Genomic DNA, 19946 nt, shown 5'->3' with positions numbered 1-19946 from the left:
AATTGGACAGAAATGTGCCACCCAGAAACCAGCACAGTTTAAGAAACCTTTAAGTTGCTGAATTTAAATCACATTCAGTTTCTCCCTCATGAGCTCGAACAAAGCAACCTTAAACATAACATGAATTGTGATTTAAATCCCATATGCATTTTATATTATTTCAGATGGATTTTCTATAGACTTCTGATGCCAAACCGTTGGACATTGCAGTACATTAAAATAGCCATTCATCATTCTATATTCTTTGCATTTTGCATTTCTGTAAATAATGTGAAATATAGCTCTCTTGATGTTTTGAGCAATGCGTGTTTGCAGCTATGTCGGGCAGTATTACTCATTCTTGAGGCATCATGGGAGATGTGCACCACCCTCACCTCTAGTGTCTCTCTTAGTTGTGGTTCTGCGGATGTCTTTGATTCACAATAACAAACCCTTTGAATCTGAAGAATCAGTTTGTCATGTTAATTCCTGTGGTGTGCTTTTTCGTTTTAGTTCAGAGCTTATTTTTCAGACAGAGTTTGATAACATGTTTGTCTTTTTCTCTCATTTCTCATTTAGACCATAATTGTCCTTCTGAAGCAGTGACTGGGATAGAGAGATTTTGAAAATGTGTTGGGTTTGAGTATAGCCATATGACGTCTTATTCCTTCTGGCTCTGATTTAGATGAGTCATATTGTGAGGAATCACATTTTTCCTCATCTTTTGAGATAAAGAGTTCATTGTACTGTGAAAGCATACTGTAACTCTGAGAACTCAAAACGTTCTTCCTAGTACAAAAAGAGCATTTATTGAAGAAAAATGTGCAACATTTTTTTCTGAACTTCTACGACATTGACGTCAAAACAGTTATAACATTAGCATAGAACTGCCCACATTTACACATCAAAAACGCTTTAGTATATTTATTATGTAAATGTAAATACACACACACATACAGTATATTTTGAAAATATTTCCGTGTATATATAAAAATATTTAAAAATGTTATGGTTATACATTTAACAGGTGTATAATATCAATTATATGAATATAAATATATGGAAATATTTTCTAAATATATACTGTATGTGTATTTAAATATACACAATAAATATACACAGTATACACACATTATGTAAAAAACAAAAACTTTTATTTTGGATATGATTGCGATTAATCGTTTGACAGCACTATATATACATATATGTGTGTGTGTGGGTGTGCATTTTGTCAACTCTGAAGCGTGCACTAGCATGTAAGTGACTTTGAAGCTAATTGAAATGGGATTTAACAGTGTGCACAGCACATTTCAGAGCAGATGTGTTTTGTGAATTTGTCACAATATGATGCAGGCTTTTGGAAAGACTGTTGTTGAAGGACAAGGCAGTTAAATCTGTGTTAGACACGACAGAAAATGTGCAACCAATGTGTGTGTGTGCAGAAAATCGTTGAATGTCATTTTCACATTCCTGGGGTTCTTATAAATGGAAGTCATCATAGTTGGGTAAACTTCTATAGTGTTGAATGTAAACTAGAACAAGTATACAATTGTCTGTTCCCATATGCTTCAAACAGCATTTCTATAACTTTACAAAAGTGGACAAAACTATCAAGAGATTGATTATAGCGGTCAGATAAAACAAAGCTGTGCTGTCCCTTTTTCAGCTGTTGCGTTAGTATCATAAAATAGTTTAATATCAAGGTAATGTAATACAGTTTAATATTATAAATGTATATCACATTTTTATGAAAATGTTAAATATTACAAGAAAATACTATTTCAGACAAAATTTTATGGTACTTGTCATTGTCAAACTTGTCATTTCTATGTAATTATTTTTTAAATGTTTTTTTTTTTTCAATGTAAGGAAATACTATCTTTATAGCATTCAAAGACTAATTAAACTTTAAATCAGCAGACTGTAAAAATCCATTATGTAGTTATTTAAAATAATAATAATACTTTGTTAGATTTGCAGTTGTTAATAGCTGTGGAAACATCATCTCATTCTGTAAAAGGGGTTAATTTCACATACAAAGTGAAGGTTTGCATAGAAATCTCTTTTAGACATGGCAGCAAAAGTACATAGCTTGCTTCAAGGTCAGTGAGAGGATGGAAAACACTCATGAAAATCTAAATCACAGCTATTTTTAGCAACCTAAGTGGACCTTAGGGATAAAAGCTATGCATAACTTGATTTGACCACTTTAAATGAAAAAGTGAACCATACGTTTGTATTCTAGTGTAAAAGGAGGTGATAGGCCGTGTTTTACTGGAGGGGACACAACTGTGAATAGCTGAAGCCGTGAGGTCGGGATGATCATTTCCTCCAGTCAGCTGCTAAGTGTATGACCCAAGAGGGAGCAAAGGCTAGACCGAAGATCCAAACAAACGCGGGTGGCAGCAGCACACACACACATGTACAGCATGGGAAAGAGGGAAGGGAGAGGTGCCGAGGAAAAGGGAGGGGCAGGAGAAGGAGGCGGGAGGGAACAAAACAAGGGAAAGAGTTACTCTGCGAGTGGGAGAAGGAAGAAAGCTGCGGTCCGCTTGAGTTTGAAGCCAGGCATGCGGCATCTTCGGCACAGCACACAACCAAAATAGAGCCAGGAACGTGGGGCGCGTTTCAGGAAAAGGGGACTGCAAGGAAAAGGGAAGCATTAATTCCCAGCCATGAATCCCAGCGGCTCTCTACGGAGGCGTTTGTCCTCCATTCGCAATGCTTGGAGGTGGAGTACGGGTTACCTGTTCAAGGTAGGCCTTCGGGTTTCTTCCCAACTTTCGCTCCTTTCCAGATTGGAGCTCTTGTAGGCAACGTTTTCCCTTAAAGCTTTCCTTCGCTTTAGTTCCTGCACTCTCTGATTGTTCATTTGTCGGGCCTGCTCGAAAGCAGCGTTTCCAGCTGGTTTTGATCAAGCCCTGCAGAGACCCCTTCCAACCCCCCACCCACCCTTTCTTGGCTGTCCTTCTGGGGGTCGCAATTATCGGCTGATTAAGGGAATGTTTTTGGAGCCGGGCACCATGTGGCGAGAGATGGAAGGTGGACCCAGCGGATGGATAGAGAGGGTTTGCAATGCCAGGGTGTTTTACTCAAGTGCATCGCAATGGCTTTTTATCGGGCTATAAGTGAGCAACTTTGGCAGTCTCTCTTAGTATGGCTTATTTGTATTTCCTTGTGTTTTATGATCGTTCATAATGGCCTGGCCCAGTAATCTATACACACAAAAGTGTGCTAGCCTACAAAATGTGTTAATGGTCTTTTACAGTCTGTTCATTGAAAGCTCGATTAGGCTCTAAATACGATACGTGCAAACAATATTGTAATAGATTTCACTGGATTCTTGGAAAGGAGAATTATTTAGGAAATGAACGCTGTGGGAACATTTTACATTAATGAATGCTGTTTAAAGGGACAGCTCACCCAACAGTTAAAATTCTGAAACTCAACCTCGTGTTGTTTCAAACCTTTATGACTGACTTAACAATATATTTTAGATTTGTTTTTCTGTGCGTACATTGTGAGTCAGTGTTGTTTTGGACCCCATTGACTTTCATCGTGTGGAAAAAAACACTGACACGTTCTTATAAATAAAAAATGACGATGAGTAAATGATGACAGAATTTCATTTTTAGGTGGACTGTTTCTTTAAGTGCATAGAGAATTCATTAAATAAAATATTGAGGGTACCCACAGTTAGTGTTGTAATTTCCAGACCTGGAAAAGTCCTGGCAATTAGGTGATGTGTGTAACTGTTTGTTAAAAGTTTTTTTTTTTTTTTTTTTTTTACAGCATTGACCAATTGCAAGAGTTTGTGTTGGGACTATCTATTTGCTAACTGATGGCAAATTGGTTTGGGAAAACTGTTTAAAAACAGTAATTTTGCCTATGCCGTCTATGCCTTTGCTATTTCCTAAATGAAATTCCAAATGTGTTTTGTTTAAGACAGTATATTCTTGGTAATTTCCTTAGTTGATTCATGTTTATGTACTGCTTTTAGACAATACTCATCAAGCAATTTCTCAGTTCCCAAGAAATTCCCAGGATCCCAACCTCACTGTGTTGTTTTCTTATTGGAGACCGTTGAACTTGAAAATTTCCCATCATTTCGTTTTCTTTAAGTTGTTCTATACTATTCTAAGACTGCTACATATGGGAAACCACATGCAAAGTCCATGCAGTTTCTAGAAAAGGCCCAAACACTGTTTGTAATTATATGTTGGATTCTGGGTTTTCTTAGTAAGCATTGTTCCTTTTTAGTCATGTCAGTCATGCACTAGTATGTTATTTAGATGGTGAGCGTAAACCACGCATCTTTCAAGGCTTATCCTTCTTTTGCGAGACCATTAACACTTTGACTTTACTTGGCCTCTAAATATAATTTTACAGGTGAAACGTGTATTTTTATTCCACTACCCACACCAAACCAAGTATAGTGAATAGATGACACATCTTTCATTTTATTTCATCCCTCACTTCACAAGGTGTCATTGCATTTACAGTATATACAGCTAAGAGAACATGCTTAGTGTTAGATACAGACCTTACATGCTTACATCAGCTCTCTTCAGACTATATCAACACAGTTTTACATACAGATTAATACAAAATAAAAGTACATGAACTGTCCAAACAAATGGCCTTTTCATTGATGTAATCAGCAGGACAGCCAAGGCTCTGGAGATGAACAGTAAACCTCCCATGAGGATAACTGGGTTACGGTCATTTTTAAACAGGAAATGGGCTAAAAACATCTGGAAACTGTCGTATTCGTGAGATCATTATATTAGTGATAGACTACTTTATCAGCCAGGCTAATTGGACATGATTTGGTCATTTTGAGATTATCTGCATAGGCTAAACAGAGAGTTTGCTGTATGTTGTGTCAGTTCCAAACTATATTTTTATATATTTTATATATTATCTTCCATTGATAGAATGTTCTGAGTTTAGAACTGCATGCATACATATATAGACATTTACTGTGCATAGACGTTGTGTCTGTTGCACTGTATTGATTTTCATACATATGTGGCCATTAAGAATTGACATCTTTTCACGCGGCAGCATTCGTTACAAATGATCATGGAGCTCCCTGTAGGCACTTTTTCAGATTATTTTTTTTAAATGTTGTGCTTAACCAAAATAAAGCAATTGGGAATCGCCTCTGATGGCCTAAAACTTTACCTCTGCTTTATCTGACTGTTTCCTTCAGGAAGCATAAATCTAGTTCCTCCACCGGCTTTACTCAGCTACATTTTCGTGATCCTAACTAGAATTTTCTTTTCTTTTAGGGCTCAACCAAATCCTCCAAGAGCGTGGAGTCTCGACGCAGACCATCTAGGTAAGAGACGTCTTTGTCTTCATCAGAAATCAGTTCAGTCAGTATCTCATGTGTTGCTGTATACTGCTTTAGTGAACATCTCAAGGGATCTTCATAGCATTCCTAAATCCAGTGCTGGTTGACATTTGACTCTGCTCAGATCAGTCTCACATTCTTTATTGCAGTTTATAAGTACGGTGAATAAACACTCTTTAAAGCATCTACACAATCTCCAGAGATAACTTACAATGTCCTAATAGGGCTTGTCTCTCACATACAGTAAAGTAGATAAATAACGGCATGTTTATCTTGAGTGATCATTTGCTATAGATACAAACAGTAAAGGAGGCACGAAAACAAATCCTTGTTACCATATTAACACATTAGTTTTAACATACATATACTTTCTTTTGAAAGTGCAACAAATTTGTAATAACATTTTTAGGATTGTTTATCTTTCTAAAAATAGTTTATATCAGTGTTTATGGAAGGTAAACTAAAACAAAGTTTATACAGTATTTTAGATAAAAATGTGGTAATGGCTATATTTGGATTCTTTTACACAAGTCAAATGTTCTTCATCTCACTTGATTATTCTATTATTCTTTTTATTTGGAACTCGATGGATGCAAACCAAAAGATAAGAATAATCAAAACAAATGAAAGATTAATCTTGTGTTATGTAACACTGGAGTTGATCTCTGATCCATTCCGATGGTCTCATGTCTCTCAGCTGTTGGGTGTGTTCATGCCAGGCTGTGAGAAGACGCTTTGTGAAATTCACCACTACAAATAGGTCCCATTTCAGCTACCATGGGGAATTTTTGCATTTTGTTTACATGGGCTGCTATTTCATTTGTCTCTTGTTTTGGGAATCACCCTTGGGACCCTTTGTTTTTCTGCCAAAAAGCACATTCCTGTTTTCATTGGTAGATGGTGTTCGTGCAGTAGATACTGCACTGTGGTTCAGTTCTGGAGAATGAAAACTGCACCTGCTGATAGCGCTGTTTTATTTGCATTCTTTATATTATGCAAATCAGGTAAAAGTGCAAACATGCCCACATAATCTATGAAAAGCATTTGAGATCCACAGACCTGAAATCATCCACTCCTCTGCCATAATTTGATCATCACTTAATGAATAACTACTTCCGATTTTAGTTTACAAGCAACAGACAAATAGACTAAGAACCTGGTAAAGATGGATTATTTGTGCTTAATGAATAAGGTTAGTGTATATGTTTGCTTAAAAGTGAGTGAATGCGCCAAATGTTCCTCATCATTAAAGGACTGTTTAGGGGTTGTTACGCCTTGTATTTTCCACACACTCAGCCAGAATCTCATGAAAGTTTTGCAGTGCTGAGCATGTTTTCCCAGACCGTGGTGCAAGAACAATGTTTGTATGTCATATACTGTACCACTCACATTCATATAAAAATAAACTTTTGTTGTAGGTGCACTTGCGCATTGTTTTTCAGGGAGCTTTGCAGATAGGTTTCTTGAAGCGTTTTAGAGACATTGTCACAGTTCTTCTGGATTGAGTCTGTCTCAGTTTGTTCTGTTTCTTCATGTTATTCCAGACAGACTGATGATGATGAGATCAGATATCTGTGTGGAGCACAGGGTGCTGTCAGGCTCCTTGTGCAAACAAAAATCTCACCGGATTATTACATCCTGGCAAAAATAATGTTTAGAAATGTAAACTGATATTTACTACTGACAAACTACAGCAAAAGATATAAATAACAGACTTAAAACCTTTTTTGTGTGAGTTTTTTTTTTGTTGTTGTTGAGGAAAATACTAGTGGCCTAAAACTTTTGCACAGTACTGTTCGTATATATATATATATATATATATATATATATATATATATATATATATATATATATATATACACACACACACACACACACACACACACACACACTGTATACACACTCACCGGCCACTTTATTAGGTACTCCTGTTCAATTGCTTGGTAGCACAAATTGCTAATCAGCCAATCACATGGCAGCAGCTCAATGCATTGAGGCATCTAGATGTGGTGGAGGAGTTCAAATTGAGCATCACAATGGGGAAGAAAGGGGATTTAAGTGTCTTTTGAACGTGGAATGATTGTTGGTGCCAGACGGGCTGGTCTGAGTATTTCAAAAACTTCTGTTCTACTGAGATTTCCACACACAACAATCTCTAGGGTTTACAGAGAATTCCTCTAGCGGCCGCATCACTCTCGTTGGCCGCGGCGCTGGTAGGCGATGGACGGCCCGGCATCCTGGCCCGTCGGCCGTGTAAATGGGTGCGGTTCTCCTCCGGATCGCGGGTCCGGCAGCTCATGTCTCTTGTGGTGCGGGAGTCCCTCAACGCACCCTTCCTGGACCCACGAGGACACCAGTGTGTTATGGGGGAAGAGACCGGTCTCCCGAGGAAAGGCGCGTTGGGCCTTTAAACAGCGGCTGTGATGAGGCTCTATTTCCTTCAGGTGTGCCCCATCACATGCCGCCAGCCCTGACTCGTCCAGCGCCCCTCCTCTCACACACCCACTCCAGTCGGGAGCCTGGTGAAGGGCGGCGATTTAGGACGGGCTGCCGGTGACAATCAGGGAGGAGGCAGCTGACTCGTCACATTCCACCTCCCAAGCGACATCCCCATCATCAGGGCGCCGCCCACACGGGATTGCTACCATCCTCAACCAGGCTCCAAACGGGGGCGGGGATTCCTCTCCGGGCAGTTATCCCTCTCGCAACTCCTCCTCCTCGCTGACTCGTCACAGTATATATATATATACTTTGATTTTCTTTTAAGATATTGTTTGCAGTAGAGCTTGTCATCATGCATTCTACCCTTTTGAACTTTTTTTTTTTTTGGGAGCACACTGAAATGATGCCGCCTTAAGAATCTCACTAGGTTTTGTAACCAAGCCCTATAGATTAAAATATGGCTCTATTACTCCCTGATTGCCTTGAAATCCAGACCTGAGGAGAGAGTGAGGTCACAGATGGGGGTCCTGATTGTGGTTACATCTTTGGCAGGCTTACGCCTCAACAGTGACCAAATAGATTTCTTTGCATACAGGGAATGCAGGATATGTTCATATCTCCTTTGTTTATCTCCGCAATCAATCTTTCCCCAATGTATTTTATTCAAGCCAAACTGAAGATCAGATATGCTTTAATAAACTGTCCAGCGCTGACATGTTTGAGGTGAGGTGTTCTTTGGGAAAAATGTGATGATTTTGTGATGTCATGTGCTGAGACACAAGCCTTGCTTGAGCGAATGTTGGGAGGTAGCAGACATGAACTGTAAATGCTGAAGTTCTCTATCCATTCTCTGATCCTCTGGTTCTTGAAGGAGCTTGAGTTTGATCCAGGCCATGGAGGAAAACTATGAGTTGGACCTGGTCTACATCACAGAGCGCATCATTTCTGTCAGCTTCCCCAGTAATGTAGAAGAGCCGAGCTACAGCGCTAACATAAAGGAGGTCGCCACCATGCTACGCTCCAAACATGGTGACAACTACTTGGTAAGACCTAAAAGCTCAATAACTTTGAGTACAAAAATGTGTGAATTAGTAGTTTGGGGAAAAAAAAGTACAATTAATTCAAACCTTTATATTCATAGAATTTATTTAAAACTTTTTCATTTTCATTATTCTATGTATTATATATATATATATATATATATATATATATATATATATATATATATATATATATATATATATATATATATATATATATATATATATATATAATTATATTATTATATATATAATTATATTATTATATTAAGATATATATATATATTATTATATTAAGATATATATTTATATTTATTTATGGTTGTATTATTTGTATTAACTTATATATAAATATTTTTTTTAGCTCTTTAACCTCAGTGAAAAGCGCTATGATATCTCCAAGCTGAATCCCAAAGTAAGTAATATTTACTTTCCCTTTTTAATGTTATCTAATGTGGAGATGTTTGTTCCTTTGTTCTTACTCTCACTCTGGTGTGCTTGTTTGCATAAGGTGCTGGATTTTGGCTGGCCGGACCATCATGCTCCAGCCCTGGACAAGATCTGCAGCATCTGCAAAGCCATGGACACTTGGATGAGCGCTGACACTCACAATGTGGTTGTCTTACACAATAAGGTACTGTCTCATTTGTGCTTTTTCTGTTTTGGGAATGGGATACATCTTTTTTTGGGTAACACTAGCAACAAACAACACAATATCATGCAGTCAGATGGGATTTACAGATTGTGTAAGTGCACTACTGATATGAGGGCTGCTCCAAAAATCATAAAATAATTATATTATATTATATTATATTATATTATATTATATTATATTATATTATATTATATTATATTATATTATATTATACATTTGATATTTTTTTGAATATTTACATTTACAGACAATAATCTATGTAAATATATATTTTACATAAAAAAATGGTATTTATAGTAAGCATATTTAATTTAATACAAAAAAAGATCAGTAAAGATAAGTAAATTAGAGTTCTAATAAGATTTTTTTTTTTAATGTTTAATAAAATATTGTGGTGTTGGTTTAGCAGCATGCTAACTCTATTGAAATCCATTGTGATCTGAATCTCAAGAGGCTTTATGAGAGGTATGATGTTCCCTAGGCAGTAGCCAGCAGGGCAGCTCACTAGGTTTTGAAACAGAGCCACAGTCTTATGTTTGCTTAATAATTTTTCCATCTGCACATTGTAGTTACTGTAAATAGCAGCCATATTGGTCAGTAGATGGCGTTCTCAGGCAGCTCTTAATAACCTGGGCCGGTGTGGGGTCATTAAAGGTCATGTTGATCTGGACAGTGTGATTTATGATGCAATGTCTTTATATAAGAAAACATGCCTGATTTTACTTGTAAAGTTAATACTTGGCCGTTGTTTTGAAAGCCTTTGCCTGACCCTGTCTTGAGGTTCAAGCAAATCTGTTTTCTTAAATAATTCATTTGAATGTGTCCTTCTGATCTGGTTAAGTCACATAGCTGGTTACCACTTACAAACATTAGAATGATGTCAAGGCGTTTTGAAGTTAGATTGTAAAATGTTTCTTGTTGTTTTTGAGGATAGCGGTATAATTAAGTGCCTAATGAAAGGGATTCTGTCTGTGAGTATAAACGTCAGAAAAACAGCCTATTATGGAGTTTGTGGGTTTCCTTTTCAATGGCTTAGTGATTTTGGAGATCCTTTTCACTGATTTCCCACCTGATTTCAAACAGACCCGACTCTTTCCACACCCTCAAGACACAAGATCTTACCCATTACTAGTGCTATGTGAGAGCTTTAAGAAGTGTAGTGCTGCCTAGAGAGGTAGTAATCTGGATTTATAAAGGGCCAGAAATGTTATGGCAACTTGTGTTGTCCTTTGCAACAGGGGAAACATGTTTTTGATCATCATGTCTTGATGGTGGAGATGTTCACTCATTCAGAAAGAACACAAATGTGTGTTTAAAATGGCTCAACGTTAAGTCAAGTCAAGCTTTATTGTCAACTCTTCCACATGTACAGCACATGCATCCATAGAATTGAAATTGTGTTACTCTCAGAGGCCTGGTGCATACAGATAACACTAACAGTAGAGCATAAAAATACAGATAGATACAGATTAAATAAAATACAACTATAAAAATAAGGGGGTATCAAAAATGTAAAAAAAAAAAAAAAAAAAAAAGGCAGATAAAATGATTGCACTACAATTAAACATACATTTTTTTTTTACATTTTTGATATGCCCTTATTTGTATAGTTGTAAGAGCTTATTTAGACTGATGTAAAGTGACAAAAGGCTCAGAGAGCAGTTCTTTATTTAAACTGACTGAAGAGGTAGTTGAATGTCCTGGAGGGAGGGCAGAGAGACACCAGTGATCTTCTCAGCTGCTCTCACTAATCGTTGAAGTGACTTGTGGCAGGACGCATTGCAGGCGGCACACCACACAGTGATGCAGCTCGTCAGGATGCTCTCGATGGTGTGTCTGTAGAAGGTGCACATGATGGGGTGCGGGGCTCTGGCTCTTTTCAGTTTGTGGAGGAATAGAGACGCTGCTGGGCTTTCTTGGCCAGTGCTGCAGTGTTGTCGGTCCAGGAGAGGTCCTCTGTGATGTGCACACCCATGAACTCAGTGCTGCTCACTCTCTCGTCGCACCATAGCACAATAAATTGCATGCATGAAATAGTTTGTTTTAATTTCTTTGCGGACCAGATGTATCATGATGTTTTGGTAATTTGTGCTCTGAAGTGTCCTCAACATAATGTTCCTGTAGCTCAAGTGGTAGAGCATTGCGTTAGCAAGCAAGCGCAAGGTTGGTGGTTCGATTCACCGGGAACAGATGATGGGTAAAAATTGTTTTCCTGAATGCACTGTAAGTCGCTTTGGATAAAAGCGTCTGCTAAATGCATACACTTACATTTAAATTTACATTTGAAGTACCTTTTGAAATCTGGAACAGTGTTACATTAGTATTAGAACATAATGTACTGTAGCATTATACTATTTATTCATTATTTTTAAATAATCCATTTACATTTTCAAATTTAGTTTAGAAATTTTCTTTTGTGTTTTTGTTGGTTTTATTAGACATTTAATTTTGTTTTAATTATTATTTTTTAAATTACCGTTTAATTTTGTTCTTTGCCGTTTTTGTTTAAGTAATTTTAGTGCTTCAGTTTAAACTAATTGAAATATAGAAATACTGCCCCGGAAACTAACTGAAAACTGTTCATATTTTATTTTAATTAACTTTTTTTTTTTAATATAATTTTAACGATAATTAATTTATGGTGTAATTACTATGATATAAATAATAGATACTATTTTTGATATTCTTATGAGTTGTAATACTAATTAGTCACACAAAACATCTCATAATTTATCACTTGCTAATATTTGTGCTACTGTTTTCCCAACAAAAGATGATGCAACTTCCTTTAAAAAGGTTTTACAAATAACTAACGAAAAAAAAAAAAAATCTTTAGGACAGAAAAAAATAAAAATAATAATCTATAAAATTATTATTTTGAAATGTAAACTAATTAAATCTTTATCATTGAAGTGTGCTTTGTTCGCATCCTTTTGATTATAAAAAGGAAAAAGTAATACATAAAAAAACTGTAAATTGTTCATGTTTTCATTTTTCATGAAACATATATGATATAAAAGTAATATGATAATAAAGTAATAATAAAATCAAACTGATATGATTTCCATTTAAAAAGTTGAGTTAATAATAATGGAGGAATGAAATAATGTATTGCATTGATTGATAATCCCATCTTCCTCTCATCCTGCAGGGAAACCGAGGTCGAACAGGAGTAGTTGTGGCTGCGTACATGCATTACAGCAACATATCAGCGAGGTAAGACATGTAGACAGAGTACTGTCTGTGTTTATTGAATTAAAGATGCTTCTCTGAGAAAAAAAATGAAGACCTTAATCCCACATCACAAGACCGGCCGTGTGTTGGGCATGCTTTACAAAGGCAGATTTGTCTCAAGACTCAAATTAAGTGCTGATCAAATTCATCCCTGATGCAAAAAGTCTATTCATGTCTATTCATTCTATTTTTTTATGGATAAAAAAAAAAATGTGTCCAGTAGACATATCACCCTGTAGCCCAAGACCGGTTTCCCACTGAAGCTAAGCAGGGGTCCCTGTGGTCTGTGTGGGTCCGAGCGCCCCAGTGTAGTGATGGAGACACTATACTGTAAAAATCACCGTCCTTTGGATTAGACATTAAACCCGAGGTCCTGACTCTTTGTGGTCATTAAAAAGAGTAGGGGTATAACCCTGGCATCCTGGCCAAATTTGCCCATTGGCTTCTGACCATCATGGCCGCCTAATCAACCCCATATCTGCTGAGTGGCTTCATCACTCTGTCTCCTCTCCACCAGTAAGCTGGTGTGTGGTGGGCGATCTGGCACAGTATTGATGCTGCACACTGGTGGTGGTTGAGGATACCCCCCCCCCATGTAAAGCGCTATACAAATTAGTTAACTAATTAATAAAAAGCTTCCAGTAAATTCAAGAAGCACATATAAGTATGTTTCCTGGAAAACAAGACAAAGATGCTTAATATGAATATGTTTTTTTTTTTTTTTTTTTTGCATTGGACAAAATGACCAAAGTGTTTACAATAATATGTGTGTTTCCTTTGCCTCTGCAGTGCAGACCAGGCTCTGGACAGGTTCGCCATGAAGCGCTTTTATGAAGATAAAGTGCTTCCTGTGGGTCAACCTTCCCAGAGAAGGTCAGTGCTGCTTTGATTTGCCCATCTGACCTCTTATCTTTGTGCTTTATGAGTTTGACCCTCATTGTGAGCATTCAGCTTCAGCCATTGTTCAGATTTATGAGCTTCACCCTCCTGATAACACTTCTCCAAACATGAAAACAATGCTTGTGTAGTTTTGATAGGACAAGTTAGGTTATATGTTGTTTAACTAACCGTACCCTGTGGCAGTGTGTATGTCATTAAATGTAAAACTTCTTGATGTTGCGTAATCTCTCCAAGGTTTTCTAAGCACCTCATGTCAGATCTCGCCTCGGGACTTCTACTATTGTACAAGCAAATTACAGTACATATCTTTCACTACTACTGGTCTCAGATCAGATGTGCTCAACTTATTGTTGCAGTTGCAGCTCAACACAACTTCACTGCTACATTTTTTATACTGCTAACAAAATAGTAGGGTGTACATTAATACAAGCATATAGTATGATTAAAAATATTGGGGTATGGGAAGAATTTATTGACATTTAATTGATCAATCATGATAACATAGACATTTATAATGTTATAATTTCTGTTTTAAAATAAATGCTGTTCTTTTAAACTGCCTATTCATCAAAGAATCATTAAGAATGTTTAATTGTTTTCCACAAAAAAAAAAAAAAAAAAAAAAGTAGAAATGTTTGTTAAGTAGCTATTAGAATGATTTCTGAAGGATCATGTGACACTAAAGACTGGGGTAATGATGCTGAAAATACAGCTTTGCATTACTGGTATATATTACATTTGAACACAACAAATATTTTAAATTGTAATAATATTTAACAATTTTTACTGCACTTTTGATCAAATAAATGCAGCACTGGTGAGCATAAGATACTTCCTTTAAAAAAAAAAACATTTAAAAAATCTAACTGACCCCATACTTTGCATGGCAGTATATGTATAGTCTGCATAAATATATGTATTTTTGTGTATTTTCCTTTAGTAGGTTATTAATAATTTATACTAGAATGTTTTTACCTTGCCAGATTCATCCTCATTTCTCAAACGCTCAAATCTGCACATACTAGTTACTAGTTAGTTGGAAGATATGCACGTCAGAATTCCTAAAGAATGAAAATTTCACAAATATGTGTTGGAGAGATACTGGAAGGCCATGTTCGTGTTGCTATTGTTTATAGTGAGTTATAATTGGACATAATAGGTCGCCAGTGTCATCTATCCTGCTGTTTAGCTTTACATACACAGTGGAGTCAAATTCAAGACAAAACATGGAAGTTGAAAGATTTCTATACAATAATTGTGAATTATGTGCAAAAAGGAATATTTTATCCTCTGCACTATTATTAGGTCACTAATCAAATAAGTGAAATAAGTGGCAATGATCATATGACTCTTTGCTTAGACAGTCAGATGGTCTTGCTTCCACTGATGCAAGATTGCAATGCTGATTGTGAATGAAAAATAATATATTAAAGGAAAGTATGTACAATAGAAACGTTTTCACTAGTAGTTTCACAGATTCCAATTGTACAACTCCATTGTACAGTTTAAAACCCAGAGGCGCTGATGTAAGTGTTTATACGCTTTGTGCTTCAGTATACAACTCTACACACCCATTTATTTCTCATAAGGGAACACTTGGCCACGGATGTGCTGCTTTTACAGAATCAGGCATTCCATCTGTGTAGGGAAGGACTGGCACTTCAGGCTTCATTAAAACTAGATTTCATTGGGGCACATACTTGCGCTCCCTTCATGGAAAATGGAAAGGCAGAGTCATGTTAAGAGCTTTGCTCCAGTCGGAAAGAAGCAGCGTATGATTTGTGCTGTTCTGCTCTTCTGGAATAGAGGGGCCCAGGAACAACTGAATGTTCATGGGAAAGCAGCCCTCGGGCATTCAGCCAGGATGATACAGAAATGCTGGTCACTGTCCTTCTCCTGGGACACGGCCTCAACCTTCAAGAAAAACTATGCCTTTTCCTGTTTATAAAATCTAATATCTGTGCTGAGGGATTGGAAACAACTGCAGATCAAAACGGCTCATGACCCTAAATGGTCTTCAACACAGTTTAGGTAGTATGTTATGTTTAAAATGACTTTCATGAATTTGACTTTTGCTTGAAACCTTAGACCTCTCACACACTCATACTGTGCAACAGGTGCATCTGTGTCTTTTAAACTGATTTCTCTCAAATCAATCTCAAGATTTTATGGAGGTTTTATGAAGCTAAACTAATACGCTGTTGAAAATGGTTGCTTATATAAAAACAGTAAAAATACCGTAAATATAAATTTATAATTTTTCTAGATACATCTATTTTTGAAAGCATATACTGTTCATGGTAACGTATTACAATATGGTTCAAATTGTTAACATTAGCTTATGTTAATTTATGCAACGTTAAATTTAAAAAAGTGTATCAGTATATGCAGAAATCAACATTAACCTATAATAATAAATACTGTAAAATTATGCATTAATGCCTTAATACTGTAAATGCTGGCAAATTAAGACTTTATTGTGAAGTTTATTATGTATAATTATTATGTTATTACTTATTGTACATTTTTATGAAATATATTTAGAAATTAACATCAACCTAGATTCAAAAGTTCTTTAAACATATATTTGTTTGTTTATTAATTAATGCTAATGGCATTATGAACTACTGCCAACAAACTAATCTATAATATAACTACTTATTATAGTTATATTATATGTTATATACTGTAAGTTTTTAGATATGCATATTTAATATATTAAAATGTGTGTTTTTTTTCCATAGTTTTGTATTTTATTTAAAAAAGAGAAAGCAAAAGATGATCTCAAAGCCTAGGACATGAAAACATGCACCTTTGGGAATGCCATCATTCATTTATCTTTGTGATCACTTGAATTATTGTTATTTTGTGATCATCTTTTGTTTCTCTGCAGGTATGTACAGTATTTCAGTGGTCTGCTCTCCGGCCGCATCAAGATCAACAACAAGCCCCTGTTTCTGCACCACGTTATCATGCACGGGATCCCAAACTTTGAGTCCAAAGGAGGTGAGCTGACATGCTCTGACTGTTGGCTGTTTGTCAGCGACTGCCGGAGGTGTTGAAGGCAGGTTTCAAGGGTTCGTCTCGACTCCCGCTGCTTTTGACGCCTCCCTGTCAGACTGACAACATGCTGCTCTATTACACACGTCTCGGGTGATCCGATCTCAAGAGGTCAAGGCTAAATACAGGTGTAGATGCGGTCCAGAATGTTCTGTGATCTGATCATTGAAACCAGAATCAGAGGTAGTCAGAAACACACGTGACCGCATCACATTTGTAGTGTAAATGAATCCATCCCCCCTAGAAAGAGCAACAACATTGGATCGATTCGACTGATTCATGAAATCATAACGATAAATAATCTTATTATTTTAAAGGCATAGTTCACCCAAAAATAATTACAATATTTTCTTTTTTCCTGCAAATCAGCAAGATATTTATAAGAAAGTTTTTATTTTATTTTTTATTATTTTTTTATTGTCACTACAATATAATTCAGTAGGGTCTAAAACAACACCGTAATATCAATTATTTAACAATATACTCACCTTTAAAAGTTACATTATCCTTGATTCTTGATTCTGATTGGTTGAGCCTCGTTCGAAGCTGTTGTAAATTACTCTACAAACATAAAACTTTGTTTACTTCTGTGTGTTGCTTGGCAACCACTTTTTTTGAACCACAAGTGTTTCTGAGGAACTACATTGTTTGGTAGAGAAATAGACCACCGCTACTTTGGCGTCATCGAAGGTTAACGCCCCTTTTTGGGGGAAAACAAACGGATTATGATACAGAACTCGCTCCAGGGACCTTTTGTTTTTCATTGTTTCTGATGTGTACAGACCTGTCAGACACAATTACAAACAGATATTGTATAATAGTTATATTGTTTAGTCCTAGCCTGCGAATATTTGAAACTTAAAATCAGTTAACAGCCGAGGTAGCGTGCCTAATGAGAGCTAACGTTAATCACGTAGCTACTAGCAGCTTCGTATTTCTAACTACAACAAAACTTAGAATCAAGTGAAATATGATCCAAGTAAACCACCGACTCCTCTTGACATGGCCTCATCGTCTAGTTTATCATACTGTGAGTATGTTAATGACAAAAGTAGGCTACTTGGTGATTCCATGAGATAATGGTAACGTTAGATGTCCATATGTGGCCACTGCGTGGGGTTATTAATCCAGTTTTCGACCATTTCAAAGGGAAACATCTGTGAACACCGTATCCAGTAGCTTCTTTAAATACCTCTCACAGTCCTCGGCCGGCAAAGAGAGTGTGTATGTTTCTGCCATTTTTACTATCAAGAAATTAGAGCGAGTCCTGTATCAAGGGAATCCGTTTGTTTTCCCCCAAAAAGGGGAGTTAACCTTCGATGACGCAAAAGTAGCGTTGGTCTATACTGTTTTCTTTTTTTTTATTTCATTTTTTTATATTATCACTCTTTATTTGCTCTCTTTTATTCTGTGAAACCTTACTACATGTATGGAATATCCGTTTTATAAAATCAATAAGCCCCGTGAAGCTGTGATTTACAGTGAATTTATAAGAGCTAAGGTGGTTAACTGTCAGGGACCAAGCAGTTAAGCAAGAGGAGTCGCAAGGGAAGTTCAAAAATAACGATTTTAATTCCCAAAAATCATGACAAGAAAAGAAAATAAAGGTTTGGGCCCAAAAACAAAAGTCAAATAAACAAACAGTAACTAAAGCTCTAAACAAAAAATACAACTGACTTCTTACAAAGAAACAACGGGGGCTTATATATTGGCTGATCAGACCAGGGGAAGACTAACAACAACACTACTACACAAGCTACAAATAACAACAAAATCTACATAAAACTTATTCCAAAAGGAATACACATTTAATTAATCTTAATTCAACAAAAGTACTCTATATAATATAAATCCAAACCCTAGAATATCTAAGCAGAGAAGGAGCTATCCCCCAGGACATAAACAATGGTAGCGTCCAAATTAGGCCACCTCCCCTATAAACCTGCTCCTGCTCCAAACGCCACCCCTTTAAGCCGGCCAACTTCCTGGATCTCTCCAGGGTGTGGAATCCAACACTGGTAAGCTCAGAAACAAATAATTACACAAACAAAATGACAATCCTAAATTAACTAATGGTGAGCGCTCCCAAAACTATACTTCTGAATGGTCAACTAAATAAAATTCAGTGTATGTGAAATGAACTTTGTGTCCTGTGAGTTATTTGTAACTAAATAAATGTTTGCAACAAATGTGAATGAAATGTATACAAACTAATCCTAAAGAAAAACAGCATAAACTAAGTACATGAGGTTACCGCTCTCAAATTGGTTGTGAGGCCATGGCTGTGGCCTTCACATTAACAAACTCCCCATAACTGTTGTAAATTCAATGTAATCCATGGCTTCTTGGGGCTTATTGCTTTATTAATTTTTTTTTTCATTTACTTTGGATGCAGAAATAGTACAATTATTTATTTAGTTAGTCAGTTAGTGGTTTAGTGGTTTAAGTTATGATTTTTTCGTAATCAACCACCTTTCAAAATTTTAGAACCATTCCCATTAAGAACACCATCCAATCACAACTATACAGTAAATTCATAGTCTTAAGTTTGAGTGATGTCAACAAGTTCAGTTCAGTTAATTAATAGAAGGTCAGCTTAAATAAATAATGCATGTAGTTGATATCTCATAAACTCTCCTTTCAAAATCCGATCACATGTATTCTCATGGGGCGGTCACACAGCACTTTTCTCTGAATGCGTCAGACCGGAAACGCAAGCTCATGCGAAAAATTTCGCATTTCGCTGCGTTCCAAAGTTCAAGTTTGGTGAACTCGCATCACGTGAAGATGTGGTTCCAGTAGAAGATCGATACGTCACTACGTGACCTCTCTGTACAGAAATTAAAAAATGAAGGAAGCAATATATAGCTGTAGCCGGCGTCCTATTTTATATAAAACATATTTAAACGATTATAAAAATAAAAAAGAAGCTGCATAGTTCGTAGTGTCAGAGGAAACAGGAACAGATGGCACATTTGAATGAGGACGTTTTAGATTTTTTTATTGCTTAGGGCGTATATATTTATATAGAGAGAGATACAGAGATTGCAATATAATAAGACGCTTTCGACGCCGTCGCAAAAGACACAGTACAAGCACATATTAATCCATGTTGTAATAACTGTGGAGAGACCGTTTTATCTGGCTCCCGCCCATTCACATCGGCGTCCGAAATAATTTCGCACGTTTAAAGTCTAGTGTGACCGCCCCTTCAGGAAATACATTTGAGCTACATGTACATTCTGTAAACATTATAATAACAGTCTCGCCTTGTTTA

General features: G+C 36.5%; 1 protein-coding gene across 20 annotated transcripts in view; it reads left to right on the top strand.

The window, feature by feature from the left end:
* Positions 1 to 19946, top strand: part of LOC127964594 (tensin-1) — a 282126-nt gene that overhangs the window by 207482 nt on the left and 54698 nt on the right. For 17 of the 20 annotated variants that reach the window (XM_052564840.1, XM_052564839.1, XM_052564837.1 and 14 more), the window contains 7 exons: positions 5274 to 5323; positions 8652 to 8823; positions 9185 to 9235; positions 9332 to 9454; positions 12627 to 12691; positions 13499 to 13582; positions 16503 to 16615. In XM_052564840.1, coding sequence (XP_052420800.1) covers positions 5274 to 5323; positions 8652 to 8823; positions 9185 to 9235; positions 9332 to 9454; positions 12627 to 12691; positions 13499 to 13582; positions 16503 to 16615 — 658 coding nt within the window. Of the gene's footprint in view, positions 1 to 2494; positions 2736 to 5273; positions 5324 to 8651; positions 8824 to 9184; positions 9236 to 9331; positions 9455 to 12626; positions 12692 to 13498; positions 13583 to 16502; positions 16616 to 19946 lie in introns of those variants that run through there. The other 3 variants (XM_052564856.1, XM_052564853.1, XM_052564851.1) reach the window with 1 other exon arrangement.

This window comes from Carassius gibelio, chromosome B9 (genome assembly GCF_023724105.1).
Source record: "Carassius gibelio isolate Cgi1373 ecotype wild population from Czech Republic chromosome B9, carGib1.2-hapl.c, whole genome shotgun sequence".
Classification (NCBI taxonomy): Eukaryota; Metazoa; Chordata; class Actinopteri; order Cypriniformes; family Cyprinidae; genus Carassius; species Carassius gibelio.
The sequence above is the reverse complement of the archived record's forward strand: the minus strand, read 5'-3'. Positions and strand labels throughout refer to the sequence as shown.